The sequence below is a fragment of the Peromyscus leucopus genome, chromosome 7 (assembly GCF_004664715.2).
Source record: "Peromyscus leucopus breed LL Stock chromosome 7, UCI_PerLeu_2.1, whole genome shotgun sequence".
Lineage (NCBI taxonomy): Eukaryota > Metazoa > Chordata > Mammalia > Rodentia > Cricetidae > Peromyscus > Peromyscus leucopus.
Genome location: NC_051069.1, coordinates 95,936,916 through 95,954,248, shown reverse-complemented (window position 1 = coordinate 95,954,248; position 17,333 = coordinate 95,936,916). Strand labels below are relative to the sequence as shown.

Below are 17,333 nucleotides of genomic sequence, written 5' to 3'. Positions count from 1 at the left end.
TCTGGGCGCGCTCTCTGCGCCTGGACCCTGGATAGTGGAGATTGATTGTGCAGAGCTCCAGAGAACACCGCTGGATTGCGATACACTTTCCCCAGACCCCAGCGACCTATCCATTCCTTCATTTGTAAGTCATCCACTAAATAAATCTTCCTTTTAACTACGTGGAGTGGCCTTTATAATTTTCCCCAATAACTGGCGCCCAACGTGGGGCTAGCTGATTTTTATAGCATGTTATGATATTATTTCTAGAAACATGTATTGGTCTGTATTCCTTTTCTGAAAGTGTAGGAATTTTAATCTGGGTATTCCACTGTTGTAACAGATCTCGGCCCCAAAGATTTACTGCTACATTTGCTACATATGGCTTCAGCCTTCCTCTCTGTCCTTCTGGCCCTATGCATTCAACCCATCTCGAACTCTGTTTTATCTGAGATAGGGTGCCAATCCCTAACAGTTGGACATCTACCTCTTGAAGAGGCCAATTCGGATGCCATGATTTTGGTGTAATTATAATCACATCTGCACCTGTGTCTACCAGGCCCTCCAGAACCAGGCCATTAATTCGAATTCTAAGCTTTGGTCTTTGTTCATTTATGGAAGTCTGCCAAAATATTTGTTTTATAGTGTTCTTCGTAAACTGTGATCCATCTATCAAAGCTGTTTTATCATCCATTGCAGTATCGGTTTTTACATTAGGCATTGGTTTATTCAGTTGTCCTGGAGAGGAATTTCTTCCACAGTGGCTGGGAATGTTCGTACTACATTTGATTTGGGGGCCTTCAAGAGGCCCCCTGAGGCGTTTCCCACCAGTAAAGGGTTGCCTCGTATATCTATTTTTGATCTACACTCATTGGTCCAATGTTGGCCTTTGCCACACCTTCTACATAATCCAGGAGGTGGTTGGGGTCTCCTGTTTAGGCTATTCCTAGAAGGAGTATTACTTCTAGGAGTACCCCACGTACAGTTTTTACTTATATGACCTGGTGTACCACACTTAAAACATTTGATAACACGGGGCCTTCTTTCACCTCTGGGATTTGTCTCTCCTATCCAAGCCTCATTACTGTAGTTAAGAGACTGAACACCATTAGTGTACTGAATCCATTCTTCCAAAGGAGCTGATCTGATCTTTAGTGGTGTAAGTATTCTTTTGCACTCTGCATTAGCATTGTCGAATGCCAAGGACTCAGTTAATATTTTTCTTAATTCTTTATTTGATACAGCTTTTGTTATAGCTGTGTTCAGCCTTTGTAAAAAATCAGTGAAAGATTCATGTGGTCCCTGAAATATCTTTGTGTATACCTCAGTTGGTTTTCCAGGTTCTGGAATTTTTTCCCAAGCATTTAGAGTTGCTGTACGGCATAGGGATATTGTATGCTCATCATAAGTGGCTTGTACATTCCTGTCAGCAAAACGTCCCTCACCAAGTATTTGATCTTGGGAGATCACAAAACCTCTGAGTTTACCTTGGTGTTCTAAATTTTTGCCTCTTCTCTCAACCAGCTCTTCCACTGTAGCTGCTGGCTATATTCTAGAACAGCTGAAATTAACTGATGCCAGTCATCTGGGATGATTCTATGTGAGGTAGACCATGAATTTAACATCTGTTTTACGTATGTGGAATGTATCCCATACGTAACTACTGCTTCCTTTATATTTTTAAAGTCCCTTGTTGAAATTGGTTGTAATGTATATGTCATATATGGCTCGGGGTGTGTGTCATCTGCTGGCTTCTCATGGACGATAACAGGATAAGCCATTGTATGAGAGCTGTTTGGAGATGTTACAACCTCTATGGTCTTGACCTTCTGCTTATTAGTTTCCTTGTCACATTTACTGAGAGTTTCTTCTAGGGCTTGCAAACGAGCACCTAGGGTCTGTTCTAGGGAGTGAACCTCCTCTCTTGCAAGGGACTCCAGATTTCTCATGGAATCATAGATTTTTATTTCCTCAGAAACATGATTCCATGGACCTTATCTATCAATTAATGATAATCTTTCTTCCTTATATGTCTGAGTAGCCATAACTTCACTCTGGAGAGTTAGTGTTCTATCCATTAGATATTCATATCAATAAAATCAATTTTGGGTACAAGCCTGTTTTGTAAATCCTGATTAGCAGATTCTAGAGAAAGAATCTTTTCCTGTAAGCCTTCATTGCTATCTTTTAAAGCAGATTCCAGAAAGAGAATCTTTTTCTGTAAGCCTTCATTGCTATCTTTGAAAGCAGATTCTAGAAAGAGAATCTCTTTCTGTAAGTCTTCATTGCTATCTTTAAAGCAGATTCCAGAAGAGAATCTTTCCCTGTAAGCCCTCACTGCTATCTTTGAAGGCAGATTCCAGAAAGAGATTTTTCTTCTGTAAGTCTTCATTGCCATCTCTTAAAGCAGATTCCAGAAAGAGAATCTTTTTCTGTAAGCCCTCACTGCTATCTTTGAAGGCAGATTCCAGAAAGTGATTCTTTTTCTGTAAGCCTTCATTGCTATCTTTTAAAGCAGATTCCAGAAAGAGATTCTTTCTCTGTAAGTCTTCATTGCTATCTTTTAAAGCAGATTCCAGAAAGAGAATCCTTTTCTGTAAGCCTTCATTGCTATCTTTGAAAGCAGATTCCAGAAAGAGATTCTTTTTCTGTAAGTCTTCATTGCTATCTTTTAAAGCCTGTATCAGTCCCAATAATGACTCATCTTTGTTCTTATTATTAAAGCAGTGTTTGAACACTGTGTGAATTATTACGATGAATGCCAAAATGGTACAGGCCAAATATGCCTGAGGAAGGTCATATATTTCCAGGAGAATGTCATTCATCATACAGGCAAAAAGGTTTTTAAATTCTTGTGAGGTAATGTTGTCAGCCATATTACAAGAATTACTCAAAATTTGTTAGTCAATTTTAAGATGTAAAATTATCAAGTACTTTTACTTGAAATAAAATGCTGGTTTGCTTATCTTACCTTTCTGTGGTATGGGGGGTGTAGTAGCGCTTTTCAACCAGCAAGCGGTGCTGGTACAGCTCCAAAGCAGGGCCTGCTGGCGACCTTGGCTGGCAGCAGCTGGAGGCAGATGGCGGGATGGCCGGGAGCCGGGGGCAGATACCTCACTGGCAGCGGTTTTTCACTGGTCTCGGGGCTAAGCTAGGGAGCTGAGACCGGACTAGCTGCTCCCCTTTTCGGGAATGGACTGGTTATATGGAACTTTGCAGGTGGGTTTAGGTACCCGCCAGCCGGGGAGCAGGCTGAGGGCAGGAGCCGCCCAGACCTTTGGAATTTGACCCACGTGGGCGCCAGTTATTGGGGAAAATTATAAAGGCCACTCCACGTAGTTAAAAGGAAGATTTATTTAGTGGATGACTTACAAATGAAGGAATGGATAGGTCGCTGGGGTCTGGGGAAAGTGTATCGCAATCCAGCGGTGTTCTCTGGAGCTCTGCACAATCAATCTCCACTATCCAGGGTCCAGGCGCAGAGAGCGCGCCCAGAGCGAGCGCTTGCCCATCCAGCTCTCAGGTTTCCAGCACCTCCCCTCGCCCCGCCTCGTAGGCGTGACAGTTGCCAGAGTCTCAATGGGGGTTGGAACTTCCAGATCCAAGCTGGAATGGCTACCCACTACAGAGAATGATTTACCATCTTCCTGTCCTATTTGTATCCTTTTTTTTTCTGTCTTATGGGTCTAGCTAAAGTTCTGAGCACTATATTAAGAGTGGGCCCCTTTTTGTCATTTCATATTTTGGAGAAAATGCTCTCAGTTTCTCCATTTAGTATAATGTTAGCTTATAGACTTGTAATATGTAGCCATTATTATTTTTTCTATTACTCTACGTTTTTCCCCTTTTTTAAAGAACAATTTTCATTCATTTTACACACCAAAGATCCCCCTCTTCCCTCCTCCCTCCTCCTGCCTCCTGCACCTCCCCCCCAACTCACTTCCCTCTCCCATCCACAAGAAGGCAAGGCCTCCAGTGGGGAGGCACATCCAGTAGAGGCAAGTTCAAGCCCTTCCCCCTGCCTCAAGACTGCACAAAGTGTCCCATCATAGTTAGTGGGCTCTAAAAAGCCTGCTCATGCACCAGAGATGGATTCTGATTCTACCACTAGGGGGCCCCCAAGTAGATCAAGCTACACAACTGTCTAGCCATGCAGAGAGCCTAGTCCAGTCCCATGTATTGCCCCAGAGATCAGACCGCTGAATACCCTGTCATCACAGAGCTTTTCTCCGATGACTGGTGGAAGCAGATCCACAGCCAATCACCAGACAGAGCTCCAGGAGTCCAGTCAGAGAAAGAAGAGGGGTTCTATGAGCAAGTGCATCAGGATCATGATGAGGAAACATGCAGCCATTAATATTTTGAGTTACGTTCCTTCTAATCCTAATTTTGGAGGATTTTATTATGAAATAATATTGCATTTTTGTCAAAAGGCTTTTCTGTATCTGTTGAGGTGATTGTTATTTCTGTCCTTACATCTTTTTGTATAGTGTATTACATTTATTACTTTGCATATGTTGACCCAATCTTGCATCTCAGAGATGAAGCCATAATGTAAGATATTAATTAATATGATCTTAAATTTGCTGTTTGAATACTTTGTTGAGAATTTTTAAATCTGTGTTCATTAGGGAAACTGGGCTATAGTATCTAGTTTTGGTATCTAGATAAAAATAAATATCAGAGAAGGTTCCCTAGGTCTCTTAGAAGAATGTATATATTTTTTTAAGTTAGATGTGCTGAATCCAATGAGTCTATTGTATGATTATTTAAAGCTGACATCTCTTTACTGGTTTGAGATGCAAGGACCTACCTAGGCTCTTAGTGAGACAGTGAAGCCTCCCACTATTATTATATCAACATTTATCTGACATTTAATGTGCTTTAGTGTTCGTTTATGCTACTGGGAAACCCTTACATTTATTAGAAATTTTTTTTACAATCATAACATCCTGATGAATTGTTCCCTTTATTAATATGTAGTTTCCTTCTTTATTTCTTCTATCTAGATTTTCTTGGAGGGTATTTTATCATACATGAGAACTTCATTTAGTTGTATTTGCATGCAGTTGTGAAGTCTAAGTCTTTATATTCTCTCATATTTAATATTCTTTGTCAATGTACAGGTTATCTTTTGTTATGAGTCGTTATGTAAAATGAATTACTATAGCTAAGTTGCTGATAGCCTTATATATTATTGGTTGGTATAATTTATTATATTCTAGGTTAAAAGATAATAGTACCTAGGTTATTCATGTTTTATTTGAAGGAATTTTATTAGGAGAAATTGAAATGGTTGGAAAACTGAAATGGCTTTTTAAAAAGAATGTATTTCTGTGTTGGTAAGGATACCTGTCACTAAACCTGACCGCCTGAGTTCAAGCCTCAGCAACCACATAGTAGGAAACAAGAGACTCCCACAAATTGTCCCTTGACCTCCATAAATGCTGCGCGCACACACATACACACACACACACACACACACACACAAAATTATTTTTTACTAAATGAAAATAGTTTTAAAAGAGTACAAGTACTATTTGTAAAATCTTCCAAATTTGTGCATTCTTTTTGATTTTTTACAATTATTTTCTTTTTAAAATTTTACTTTTATTTTTATTATTTAAAACAATTTTTAAATTTAAATGTATTTTGTTTATATTCTTCCCCTCTCTTAAGTTTTCTACCCACCCAAATTTTTTTCTCGTGTTTTTATTAAGAGGTTTTCTATTCATTTTACATATCAACCACAGATTCCCCTGTCCTTCCTCCTCCCACCCCCCTAGTCTTCTCTCTCAATCTACCCCCCATTCCCACCTCATCCAAGGCAAGGTCTCCTATGGGGAGTCAGCAGAGCCTGGTACATACAGTTGAGGCAGGTCCAAGCCCCTCCTCCCTGCACCAAGGCTGTGCAAAGTGTTTAAAAAAGATTTTTCTTTCCTTTTACGTATCAACCCCCGAGCTCCCTCCTTCTTCTCCCACTCCCCCCCCCACCTACCCCTATCCCACCCCTAACCACTCCTCATAGAGGGTAAGGCCTCCCTTGGATGGTCAACACAGGCTGTCATATCAAGTTGGGCTGGACCTAGCCCCCTCCCCCCTGCATCAAGGCATCTCACTATAGGGAATGGGCTCTAAAAAGTCAGTTCATGTACCCAGAATAAGTCCTGGTCCCATTGCAAGGGGATCCACAAACACGTCAAGCCAGAGAACTTTCACCCACATTCAGAGGGCCTAGTGTGTTCCTATGCAGGCTCCCCAGCTGTCAGTCCAGAGTCCATGAGCTCCCACTTGCTTGGGTCAACTATTTCTGTGGGTTTTCCCATCATGATTCCGACACACCCCCCCCCCCCCCCCGCTCTTACAATCTTTCCTCTTTTTCTTCAGCTGAACTCCAGTATTTTGGCCAAGTGCTTGGCTGTGGGTCTCTGCATCTGCTTCCATCAGTCACTGGATGTAGGTTCTATGATGACAATTAGGGTGGACACCAATCTGAGTGCAGGGGAAGGCTAGTTCAAGCACCCTGTCCACCATTGCTATAAGTCTTAGCTGAGGACAATCTTGTGAGTTCCTGGGGTTTTCCCTAGCTGCAGATTTTTCCTCATCTCCTTAATGGTACACTCTGTCAAGATATCTCTTTTATTGTTCTTACTCCCCATCTCTCCCCCATGTTCCCACCTCCCATCCCCTCCTCCCAGTTTACCCAGGATCTTAACCCTTTCCTCTTCCTGGGGCGATCCATGTGTGTCCCTCTTAGTGTCCTCCTCTTTACCTAGCTTCTCTGGGGTTGTGGATTGTAGCCTGGTTATCCTTTGCTTTGTGTCTAATATTCACTTATGAGTGAGTACATACCATGCCAAACTGGTACATTCTTAAATGAATCTAAATATTAGTGAGAGTCTTAAAATTGTTTCTGTAACTCAAAGCTGGATAACTGTAAGTTATTGATAAGATGATGATGTGGGTTTTGAACACAAATGACCTGTATATAGTACTATAGCTTGTGAGTCATTTCATAGATTATTTCTACTTTATAATTATTTAACATTTTATTATGAAGTATTTAAGGCTGTAGTTTTTTCCTGAGGATACAATCTAGTTATACATGGTCATAAAATCCCAACCTACTGCTCTTCCTTCAACTCTGTATTCTTGATGTGCAAAGTGGTTGTTTTAATAGAATATTTACTACATTTCCATTCTCTTTGAATATATATATATATGAGATATTAATCACAATTTATATTTTGTTAATTGGACTTTTTGTTTGTTTTACAGGGAATCTTTCCTGCGAATTATATTCATTTGAAAAAGGCAATTGTCAGTAATAGAGGGTAAGTAATTAGCCTAAGTTAATTTATAATTATTAGGGGTTGCAGAGGAAGTCTGACTTGGTTCATAGTTTATATAAAATATTGACAGGATTTTTAAAAATATGCATTTATTGTTATATAGAATCTCAAGCTCTAATTTTTTAAATTGTATTTTGGATAAATACCCTTAGCTGTAAATTTTGTCAAAGCTGTAACATATATAGTGTCTTTTATAAGTATATTAGGTACGACTTTGGGAATTATTATTTATAGACTAGGTATTAGAGATAAATTTGTCATTTCACTCTTACATGTCAAAGTGAAGGAAACTTTTAAAATCTTTATAAGTAGAGATTCAAAAAATTTAAAGGTATACCTTATGGATAGAAAACTTATGCAAAATGAATATATTATGCACACATTTGAAAAACAAAAATTAGTTTTTTTGTTTTGTTTGTTTTTGAGACAGGGTTTCACTATTAGCCTTCACCTGCCTAGCACTTGTTATGTAAACCAGGGTGGTCTCAACTTACAGAGACCTGCCTGTTTCTGCCTCCAGAGTGCTGGAATTAAAGGCATGTGCCACCACAGTTTAGTGTTTTTATGGAATTCCTGAATGTATGAATGAGTGAGTCTCTGATTCTTGTGCCGTTTCTTGGACTCTTTTTCTTCTGTTTGTTTTGTCCAGTTCCAATGTGTTTTGTTTTATCTTACTATATTTTATTTCATTATTATCCATTAAAAGCCTGTTTATTTATTTATTTTTTTAATTTTATAATTTGATTTAATTTTACATATTAGCCATGGATTCCCCTGTCCTCCCTCCTCTCGTCCCCCCACCTTCCTCCCAGCCCACCCCCCATTCCCATCTCCTCCAGGGCAAGGACTCCCCTGGGGATTCAGCTCAACCTGGTAGATTCAGTCCAGGCAGGTTCAGTCCTCTCCTCCCAGGCTGAGCAAAGTGTCCCTGCATAGGACCCAGGTTCCAAACAGCCAGCTCATGCACTAAGGACAGGTCTAGGTCCCACTGCCTGGGGGCCTCCCAAACAGATCAAGCTAATCAACTGTCTCACTTATCCAGAGGGCCTGATCCAGTTGGAGGCTCCTCAGCTATTGGTTCATAGTTCATGTGTTTCCACTAGTTTGGCTGTTTGTCCCTGTGCTTTTTCCAATCTTGGTCTCAACAATTCTTGCTCATACAATCCCTCCCTCCTCTTTCTTGCTGATTTGATTCCTGGAGCTCCACCTGGGGCCTAGCTGTGGATCTCTGCATCTGTTTCCATCAGTCATTGGATGAGATTTTTAGCATGACAGGGTATTTGGCCATCCTATCACCAGAGTATGTCAGTTCGGGCTTTCTCTCTCAATCATTGCCAGTAGTCTATTGTGGGGGTATCTTTGTGGATTTCTGGGGACCTCTCTAGCATTTTGCTTCTTCCTATTCCCATGGGGTCTTCATTTATCATGGTCTCTTTTTCCTTGTTCTCCCTCTCTGTTCTTGATCCAGCTGGGATCTCCCGCTTCCCTAAGCTCTCTTTCCCCGACCCTTGCCCTTCATTACCACCCCACCCCACTCGCCATGTCCAGGTTGCTCATGTAGATCTCATCCATTTCTCTGTCATTGGGCAATCCCTGTGTCTGTTCGTTTTTTATTTTAAAGGGTATGAATCTGGATGGGAGGGAGGTGGGGAGAAATTGGGAAGAGTACAGGGAGGGAAAACTGTAATCAGAATATATTATGTGAGAAAAAAAATCTATTTTCAAAAAAAAATCTATTTTAAAACAAAAAAATTTTAAATAAAATCTTTAAAAAGACATTTTATACAACAACAAAAGAAAAAAAATAATTTTCACAGAAAAGAAATGAGAAATAAATATACCAAATGCTAACACTGATTGTTTTACATGTTGAGAGTTCTTTTTAAGGTAATTGTTGTTGTCATGTCATATTTTATAAAGTTATTTAAGTTTTAAAAATTCATTTTAAAGTGTAAAATTTAAGTAGTGTTTACTTTTCAACTAAGAAAGCTTTTGACTGGAGAGTGAGTAAGCATCAGAGTCCGTAGTCATTTAAAGTTCAGTCTTGAAGATATAAACTACATTAGTAAAAGTATGATGTGGAATTTAATGTAGGAAATTATTTGTGCTCATGTTTAAAGGGTGAAAAACAAAAGAGGAAATAATGATACCAACCAAATAATGATAACAACAGATACCAGTCCACTCAAGTGGCTGGGATACAAAGTATAATAAGATGGGATACCAGATCCTAGGAACCGGAGGAAATGGGTCTTGAGACATTGGAGCTCCATGAGAACGGGAGATAACAGGGCTACTGGTGGTATTTATGAGTAATGTGGCAATAAGGGCACTCTATCAGTGCCAAAGACAACTGGATGCTAAAGCCAAGTCTCATCAGTAGAGAATTGTTTATAGGAACAGTAAGAAACACATTTTTTTCCTTGATATCTTTCTAATGTCTGCAGCTTTGACAAAGGAGGTTGTGCAACAAAGTTCATGTGCTCAGCCTTAAGATTATGCTCAGAAAGTTAGGTTTGGAAGTGGTAATTATTAGCAAATCACTAGTCTGACTTCCAAGGTAAAATTTGTTTTTGGGAAGTATAAGAATTACAATATTATGACATAAATATACTATTAAAATAATTCTTTATCCCCCCTTTTTCTTTGTGTGTTGGGAAGTAAACCCAGAGCTCTGTGTGTGATAAATACTCTACCATTGAGCCACATCTAGAGTCCCTGACATATTTCTTATTCGTCCCTCTTTCCTTTTTATGAAATGAACATACCCTAGTATGTAGGTGTGTAAACTTGAAAATCCTACATTACAGAATCTTTGAAGACATAACCTGCCACTTCAAATTTTTAAGTAAGGACTATCAAAGTATTAACACTATGTAGAAGTTGTATGAGGAAAATGGTGTATCTAGACTCACAATGGGGAAAGTATAGATCTTAGAAGTTATAAAAATATATTTCCGAGTTGAAATGGCCTGTGGCAAAACATAAAAATGATATTCTTGATCTGTAGCGCTATGATCTGTAACAGAGCTGAAACTGTGCAGAAGCACCATGGGAGTAAGGTAAGGAAGGACTTACAGAGAATATGTAGTGATACAGAAATAGAGTGTCTCAGAAAATACAAGACAATGCTTCCCCACGATAAGTGACTCATCTTGAGTTCAGGAACCATGTGTCTCATTTTTAACAACTGTGAAAGGCTTGGGAGACAATTTGGTAGCAGAAGGATACACACCTGAATTCTGTTTGCTTAGGGAAAGCAGAAGGGCTATAGCTATGCAGAGAATTACTCAGAACAGTCATATTTGTTGGATGTCCTCTTTCTCTGTGGGAGCATAGTGCAAAGGTCTTTGTATAAATCATAGAAAGCTACCTAGAATTAACTGTTTTATCTAGATGTGTAGCAGGGTTATTATACAGAATGGAAGTTATAAAACCCAGATAAAGTATGAAAAAAAAAAAAAACCTGCCTGCAGGAACTGGAGAACAACTCACATAGACAGGATCTTTAAAGGTTCTTTTGCTTTTTTTTTTTTTTAACTTTGTGTTTTGAGATGGGGATTTCTCTAGCCCTGGCTGGCTTTGTTTTCTTTTGGTAAGGATCTTTAAAGGCGATGGTCCATGTAGGAACAGAGGTACACAGGAAGAATTCATGTTTATTTTGGCTTTTTTTTTCTTCCAGAAAGTTTCAGTTTGTCATCTGTGGTGGAACAGAGCCCAGGAAGACAATGATAGATTTTTGGCATCAGCAAGATGGTGGAATAAGTGCTTACTTTGGCAGCACATACAGTAAAATTGGAACAATACAAAGATTAGCATAGCCACTGTGCAAGGATGACACACACATTCATGAAGTGTTCATATTTTAAAAGAGATAAAAGGTAGAAAGGAAACCCCATCCCTCATCCTTTGCAGAAACACTGATTTAACAATCACATATACAGCAATATATTTTTATGAGTGGTATAGAATCCAATAAAAATAATGCAGGACTCCACGGAGTACAAAACAGGAAACAGCCACTTTTGAAACCTTTAAGAAGAATCTCATTTTCCCCAATCATCCCTTTCTTCATGATAGCTAAGACAGAATTTACATCAGTTGATCTATACCACTAAAGCAATATAAAATGAGCAGAATATACTTAACATCTTTAGCATTTCTGGGCACTGCCCAAGTGACATATCTTAACCCACTTTACTGCAACTGCTGAAGTTACCTGTAGACTTTCAGAGGCAACTAAACAAAGGAGTGGCAACAGACTGAAGCTTGCACAGCTCTGTAAGACTACGAATAGTGCAAAATCAAGACTTCTTCCCAGATGGGGTAAAGAAGAGTGTAACAGGCAGCTAGTGTCCCAGCCTTTCAGTACACTGTTTTAGAAGAAAGTGATGTGCAGCTAGCTCCCTGTGAACTGTATAGTTCTGTGAGATTGAGAAAGGGCATACAATCAGAGGGGTTTTTTTTCCTCAGAGGGAGAGAAAAGAGCAGAGTGCCTTGGTCTTTTCAGTATACTACCCTAGGGAAAAGAGATGAGTGATTTACTGTGGCTGTTTATGAGTATGAAAAAATTGCAAGGAGACTCATAATCTTGAGACTCTCAGGAAGAATGGAGGAATAATACATATCCATAGAAAAGATTTGAGAGGTTCCCAGATTCTCAGATGGATTGATTGGTAAAAACCTTTCCCTGTTAAAGCGAGTACATAAGGACCAAGGGAGACAGCTGTTTTTATTTTTCATTTTGCTGATAGAAAAAGTCAAATTTACAAGAAATATGAAGAGTCAAGTGATATGATGTCTTGTAACTGATGCTAAAAATGAAATTCTATGAATTACCTGACAAAGAATTTAAAATATCTTTTAAAAAGTGAAATATAAGAAAATAGATACAGATAAGGTAATTAGAGAAGTAATGTCTGAACAGCATAATCAACAAATAAAGAGAAACCACAAGGGAAAAGTAAATGAGAACCTAACATAGTTTTGGAGCTGAAGAATATCACACTTGAGTTAATATTCATTCAATAGAATAACATTTTTAATATAATAAGAGAAATACTTGGTGAAATAATTGGTAGATACGCAAAATGATCTGTGCATGGGACAAAGAGAATAAGTGAAAAAAGCCTGTGAAGTTTATGGGAACATTATATGCAATATGTAATTACCAGAAGGAGAAGTGAGAGAGAAATGGACAAAAATTTGAAAGAAACAATGACTGAAGACTTTTCAAATCTAAGGAGGGAAATGGACATCAATTATTAAAGCCCAAAGCACACTATTTAGATAAATTAATATCTAGATCAATGCATGTTATAACCTGACTGTCATGAGTCAAAGACAGATATTTTGAAAGCAACAAAAGAAAAAGGAACTTGTGTACAAGGAAGCTTTATAAGATATGGCAGATTTCTCAGTAGAGGCTTTTCAGAACAGAAGAGAATGAAATGATGAATTCCACATACCATTGGAACAAACCATTTAGTAAAAATATTGTGCCTAGTAAAATGATCCTTTAAAGATAAGAGAGAAGGATTTTCTTATACAAATAGTAGCAGAGGTAATTTATCGCAAGTAGACTTGCCTAGGAAGACATACAAGGAAAGAGTTTTTTAAGTTGGAGCAAAAATGGTGCTTGCTATATGGCATAAAAGAAAATTAAAGTATAGAATTTATGGGTGAAGGCAAAGATAGAAACATAAGACATGGATATTATTAAGGTAGTATATAAATCACTTGTAATTTTAATATAAAATTAAAAGACAATTATCAAGAGTAATTATAGTTGCAAAATTTATCAGTGAATACATACTGATGTTAGTGACAAAAATTTGGGGAAAGAATTATAGAATTTTTGTATGCAAATAAAACTATAAACTTACAGGCTGAGGAAATGGCTCATCAGGTAGCATGAGAATCTGATTTCAAATCCCTGGTACCTATATTAAAAAGCCAGGCATGGTCATGTGAACCTGTAACCCCTATGCTGCCTGGGATAGACAGGAGGATCTTTGGAGCATGTTGGCTTATAGAAAACCAGCCTCAGGAGAATAAGGTAGAGCATGATAGAGTAGGACACATGATGTCTTTCTCTGTTCTTCACATGGGTACATACCCTCCTACATGTATATGCCCCTTCTCTTACACACACACACACACACACACACACACACACACACACACACAAACACAATATTAGCTTAGAATAGATGATTATAAGATGCATTATATAAGCATTGTGGAAACCACAAAGAAAATATGTACAGAAATTTAGAAGTGGTCTAGGCTAAATATAACTTTGTAGTAAAGTGGTTGCCTGGCATGCAAAAGCCCTGTATTCAGTCCCCACCACTGGAAAATATCAGAGAAAAATATAAAGGAAGATTATAATAATAGTTCTTGTAGGGCACTATGTTAGCTTAGATGCAGATGTTCATTAGCGTGATTGAAAGTGGTAAGGTACTGTATCAATTTTGGCATTTGAACTGATAGAATTCTCTCTCTCTCCCTCTCCCTCTCCCTCTCCCTCTCCCTCCCTCTCTCTCTCTCTCTCTCTCTCTCCCCCTCCCCCCTCCCCCCTCCCCTCCCCCCTCCCCCTCCCCCCCCCTCTCTTGAGACAGGGTTTCTCTGTGTAACAGCCCTAGCTGTCCTAGAACTCACTTTATAGACTAGACTGGCCTCGAACTCATAGAGATCCACCTGCCTCTGCCTCCAGAGTGCTAGGATTAAAGGCGTGTGCCTCCACTACTCCAGGCTAATTTTCCAATAGCACATATGTATTATAGATAAAAGAAGATGTGACTTTTTCAACTAAGGATGTAGTCGTCATTCAGGGAGATGTGTAGTTTGGAAGGGATATGTTTTCAAGAAGACATAAAATACTGCAATCTTGATTATAGTGTATTTGAAGAGGTACAGATTTAAGTGGAGTTGTAAGTTAGGCAGTTGTCTGTCTGAATGTGAAGTTGTGTAAAGTGTTGGATGTCAGTAATTTTCTATTATTTTAAAGCTAACGGCTGGTTGAAAACAAGGAGTTAATATAGCTAGAGGTGAACAAAGTGAAGACAGATTCTAAGGAACTATAGCATTTCAATTTAGGTGAAAGAGGAGAATTTTTAATAAGGTATGGAAAGTTGTAGCCAGTGAGGTACATGGAGACAAGAAACATTTTTTTAGAAGTGAAGAACAGAAAACATTTCGGAGAAGAACCAGTTAAATATATGTGTTAATGTTGATGTTGAATAGAATGAAACCTGGAAGTATGACTAGCATATTTGGCAACAGGAAATTGTTGCAGATTTTGAAGAGAGTGATTTTGATCAAAACAGAAGAGTGAAGGAAGCTTGACTGAGAACAAGAAAAGAGTAAGTAGGGTAGAGTGTAATGACCATACATTTTTCAGTTCTTAATAATTTTTAAAATTTTAGTTAAATGATCATTACAGCACTTCTCCCCTTCTTTTTCCTTCCTCTAACCACTCCCATGTCTAGCCCCTTAATCCCTCTCAAATTTGTGGCTTCTTTTTCTTTGATTATCATTCTCACACATACATATATCAAACACATAAACATATACATATAACTTGGTAAATAAATCCATTTAGTGTTGCTTGTATGCATATGATTTCAGGACTGACCACTTGGTCCTGGATAATCAATTAGGAGGCCTGTCCCTGGGGAAGACTTACCAACATTTGTTAGTTGCCTGTAGTTCTTTGTCAAAGGGTGGTACCTCTTTAATATTTTTTCCCTTCCATGTTATCATGTCTATTAGTATTGTCATTGTTTGGGTCTCTTTAGGTAGGCATTTTGTTGAGGTATCATGGGTATAGCTTCCCTGTCATTTCCAGGAGACACAGTCTCATATCAGACTTCCTGTTCATCTGGTTCTTATTCTGTCCCTTCATTTATGATGTTCTCTGAGCCTTAGGTATGGGAATTGAGTTGTAGATGTATTAATTGGAGCAGTCAAATTCAAATTTTGATACATATAATTGCCATAGAATCTGCCTGCTTTCCATATTTTATAAATCTGCCTTTAACATCTTCTACCAATAGTTAAGAGATAGAGATATAAAAATTGATTGCTTCTGAGGAGGGAGAATCATTTTTCTTTAAGGGTGTGGCTCATGGTAGGTTGACTACACTCGAGTGGATGGCCCCATACTCAATAATATGAACAATATGAACAATGCAATTGAAGTCAATGGGCTATTGAATTTTTTAAAAGAATACACAAAATTAGGGGTTAGGGGGAGGTAAGGGTAAATCTGGGAGTTAAGGGGGAAATGTATATATATTTATTTTATATTTTATATGCTCTTTAATTGGGAATCCATTGCTATAAGCTAGTATCTGCTATGACATAATGCAAATCCTGGTCCTGATACAGAAACACTAGGAATATGATCAAGGTATATTTTATGAAATTCTTAAAGAATTAAAAAATATTTTTAAAAAGCAACAACAAAAAATGACCTTGTACTGATGATGGCCCTTTAGAACTGTCTAACCCAATACTTCCTCATATTGTAGCTAAGTAATGTTATCTAGACACAGAAGCTCTCCTGAGGACCTTCCTTAATTCTGCCTTTATGAGTGGTGGCCTTTTTCTTGTGAAAGGTCTGTCTCCAGTAGGACTTCCTCTGCAACCTGGTAATGTGCTACTTAATCAAACTCTCTGTATTCTGCTGTTCTGTGTCCATGAATTTTTCCTTAGTCACCCTGAAGTTCTGAAACTCCCTACAAAATGTTAGTTTCTTAGTGAAATTGTTTAAAAAAAAAATAGCAACTGCAGCTGGATTTTTTGTTGTTGTTTTTGTTTTTTTTTTTTGTTTTTTGTTTTTTAAGACCAGGTTTCTTTGTGTAGTAGTCTTGGCTGTCCTGGAACTAACTCTGTACACCAGGCTGGCCTCGATTCTAAATTAAGAACTGTGGACTGGTGGCTGTGGAGCCCCCATGGGACTGGACTAGGCCCTCTGGATACAGAAGACGGTTGTTTGGCTCTAACTGTCTGGGGAGCACCCATGCAGGGGCATCGGGATCTGTCCCTGGTGTATGGACAGGCTTCTGGGAATCTGGTGCATGTAATGTGACGCCTTGCACAGCCTTGGTGCAGTGGGAAGGGGCTTGGACCTGCCTAGGCTCAGTGTGCTGGGCTCTGCTGACTCCCCATGGGAGACCTTGATTTGGGGGATGTGGAGATGTAGGGTGGCTTGGGAAAGAGGGCTGGGGAGTGGGAGGAGGGGGGACCTGTGGGTGGTATGTGGAGTGAGTAGAAAATGAAAAAAAAAAAAAGAATTCTAATGTTGAAATTTGCATAGGTTTTTGTAGAATAAAGCCTAGAAAACTAAATGTAGATTGAGTAGTGATCTTAATGTGATTACAGGAGGTGTGGGGTCCCACAGAGGTTTCCTAGTGAGATCTGAGCTTGCTCTACTCAGCAGGGCTGCATTAGGGGATGGCTTGACCATGTGCATGGTTACCAGGTGTTTGGAAGAGTCTGCACTTGGCTGTGCCAGGGAGAGGTCTTTTGCCCTGCCCCTTGATATCCCTATAAAAAGCCCCTTTGAAGAAACAAAAAGGGATAATTGATCCAGGTCCTCCCAAAGCTATCCCATGTTTCTGTCTGTCTTCTCCACACTATCTTTCTACATAAATATTTCTTATTCCTCTTTCCTGAAGAGTACCCTGGGAAAAAGTGGGAGCTGGCCTCTCATAGATGGCACCAGAACTAGGGACATAACTAGGGACTTGGCAAAAGGAGAGTAGGGAACATTGTGAGAGCATGGTGGCATGCCCACTAATGATTAAAAGTAAAGGCAATGGTATTCTATTTTCAGGAGTAAAATTGTATATAGATAAAGCAAAGTGGCTGAAAGAAAAGCCGAAGGGAGAAGTTAGGCTGCAGTGAGTCTCTCTCTGTGTCTAGATTTCTTTTTTTTTTTTTCTCTCTTTTAGTTTCTATCTATTAAATTAAGTAAAAATATAGGGTTAGGTA

At 38.9% G+C, this 17,333-nt stretch overlaps 1 protein-coding gene and 1 non-coding gene across 6 annotated transcripts in view; both read left to right on the top strand.

Moving 5' to 3' along the window:
* Dock3 (dedicator of cytokinesis 3) overlaps positions 1–17,333 on the top strand; it is a 351,820-nt gene that overhangs the window by 71,101 nt on the left and 263,386 nt on the right. For all 5 annotated transcript variants that reach the window (XM_028895352.2, XM_028895351.2, XM_028895350.2 and 2 more), the window contains exon 4: positions 7,258–7,313. In XM_028895352.2, coding sequence (XP_028751185.1) covers positions 7,258–7,313 — 56 coding nt within the window. The remainder of the gene's footprint in view (positions 1–7,257; positions 7,314–17,333) is intronic.
* On the top strand, positions 11,097–11,200 carry LOC114711009. The gene has a single exon (XR_003737111.1). It is a non-coding gene; the product is annotated as a U6 spliceosomal RNA (small nuclear RNA).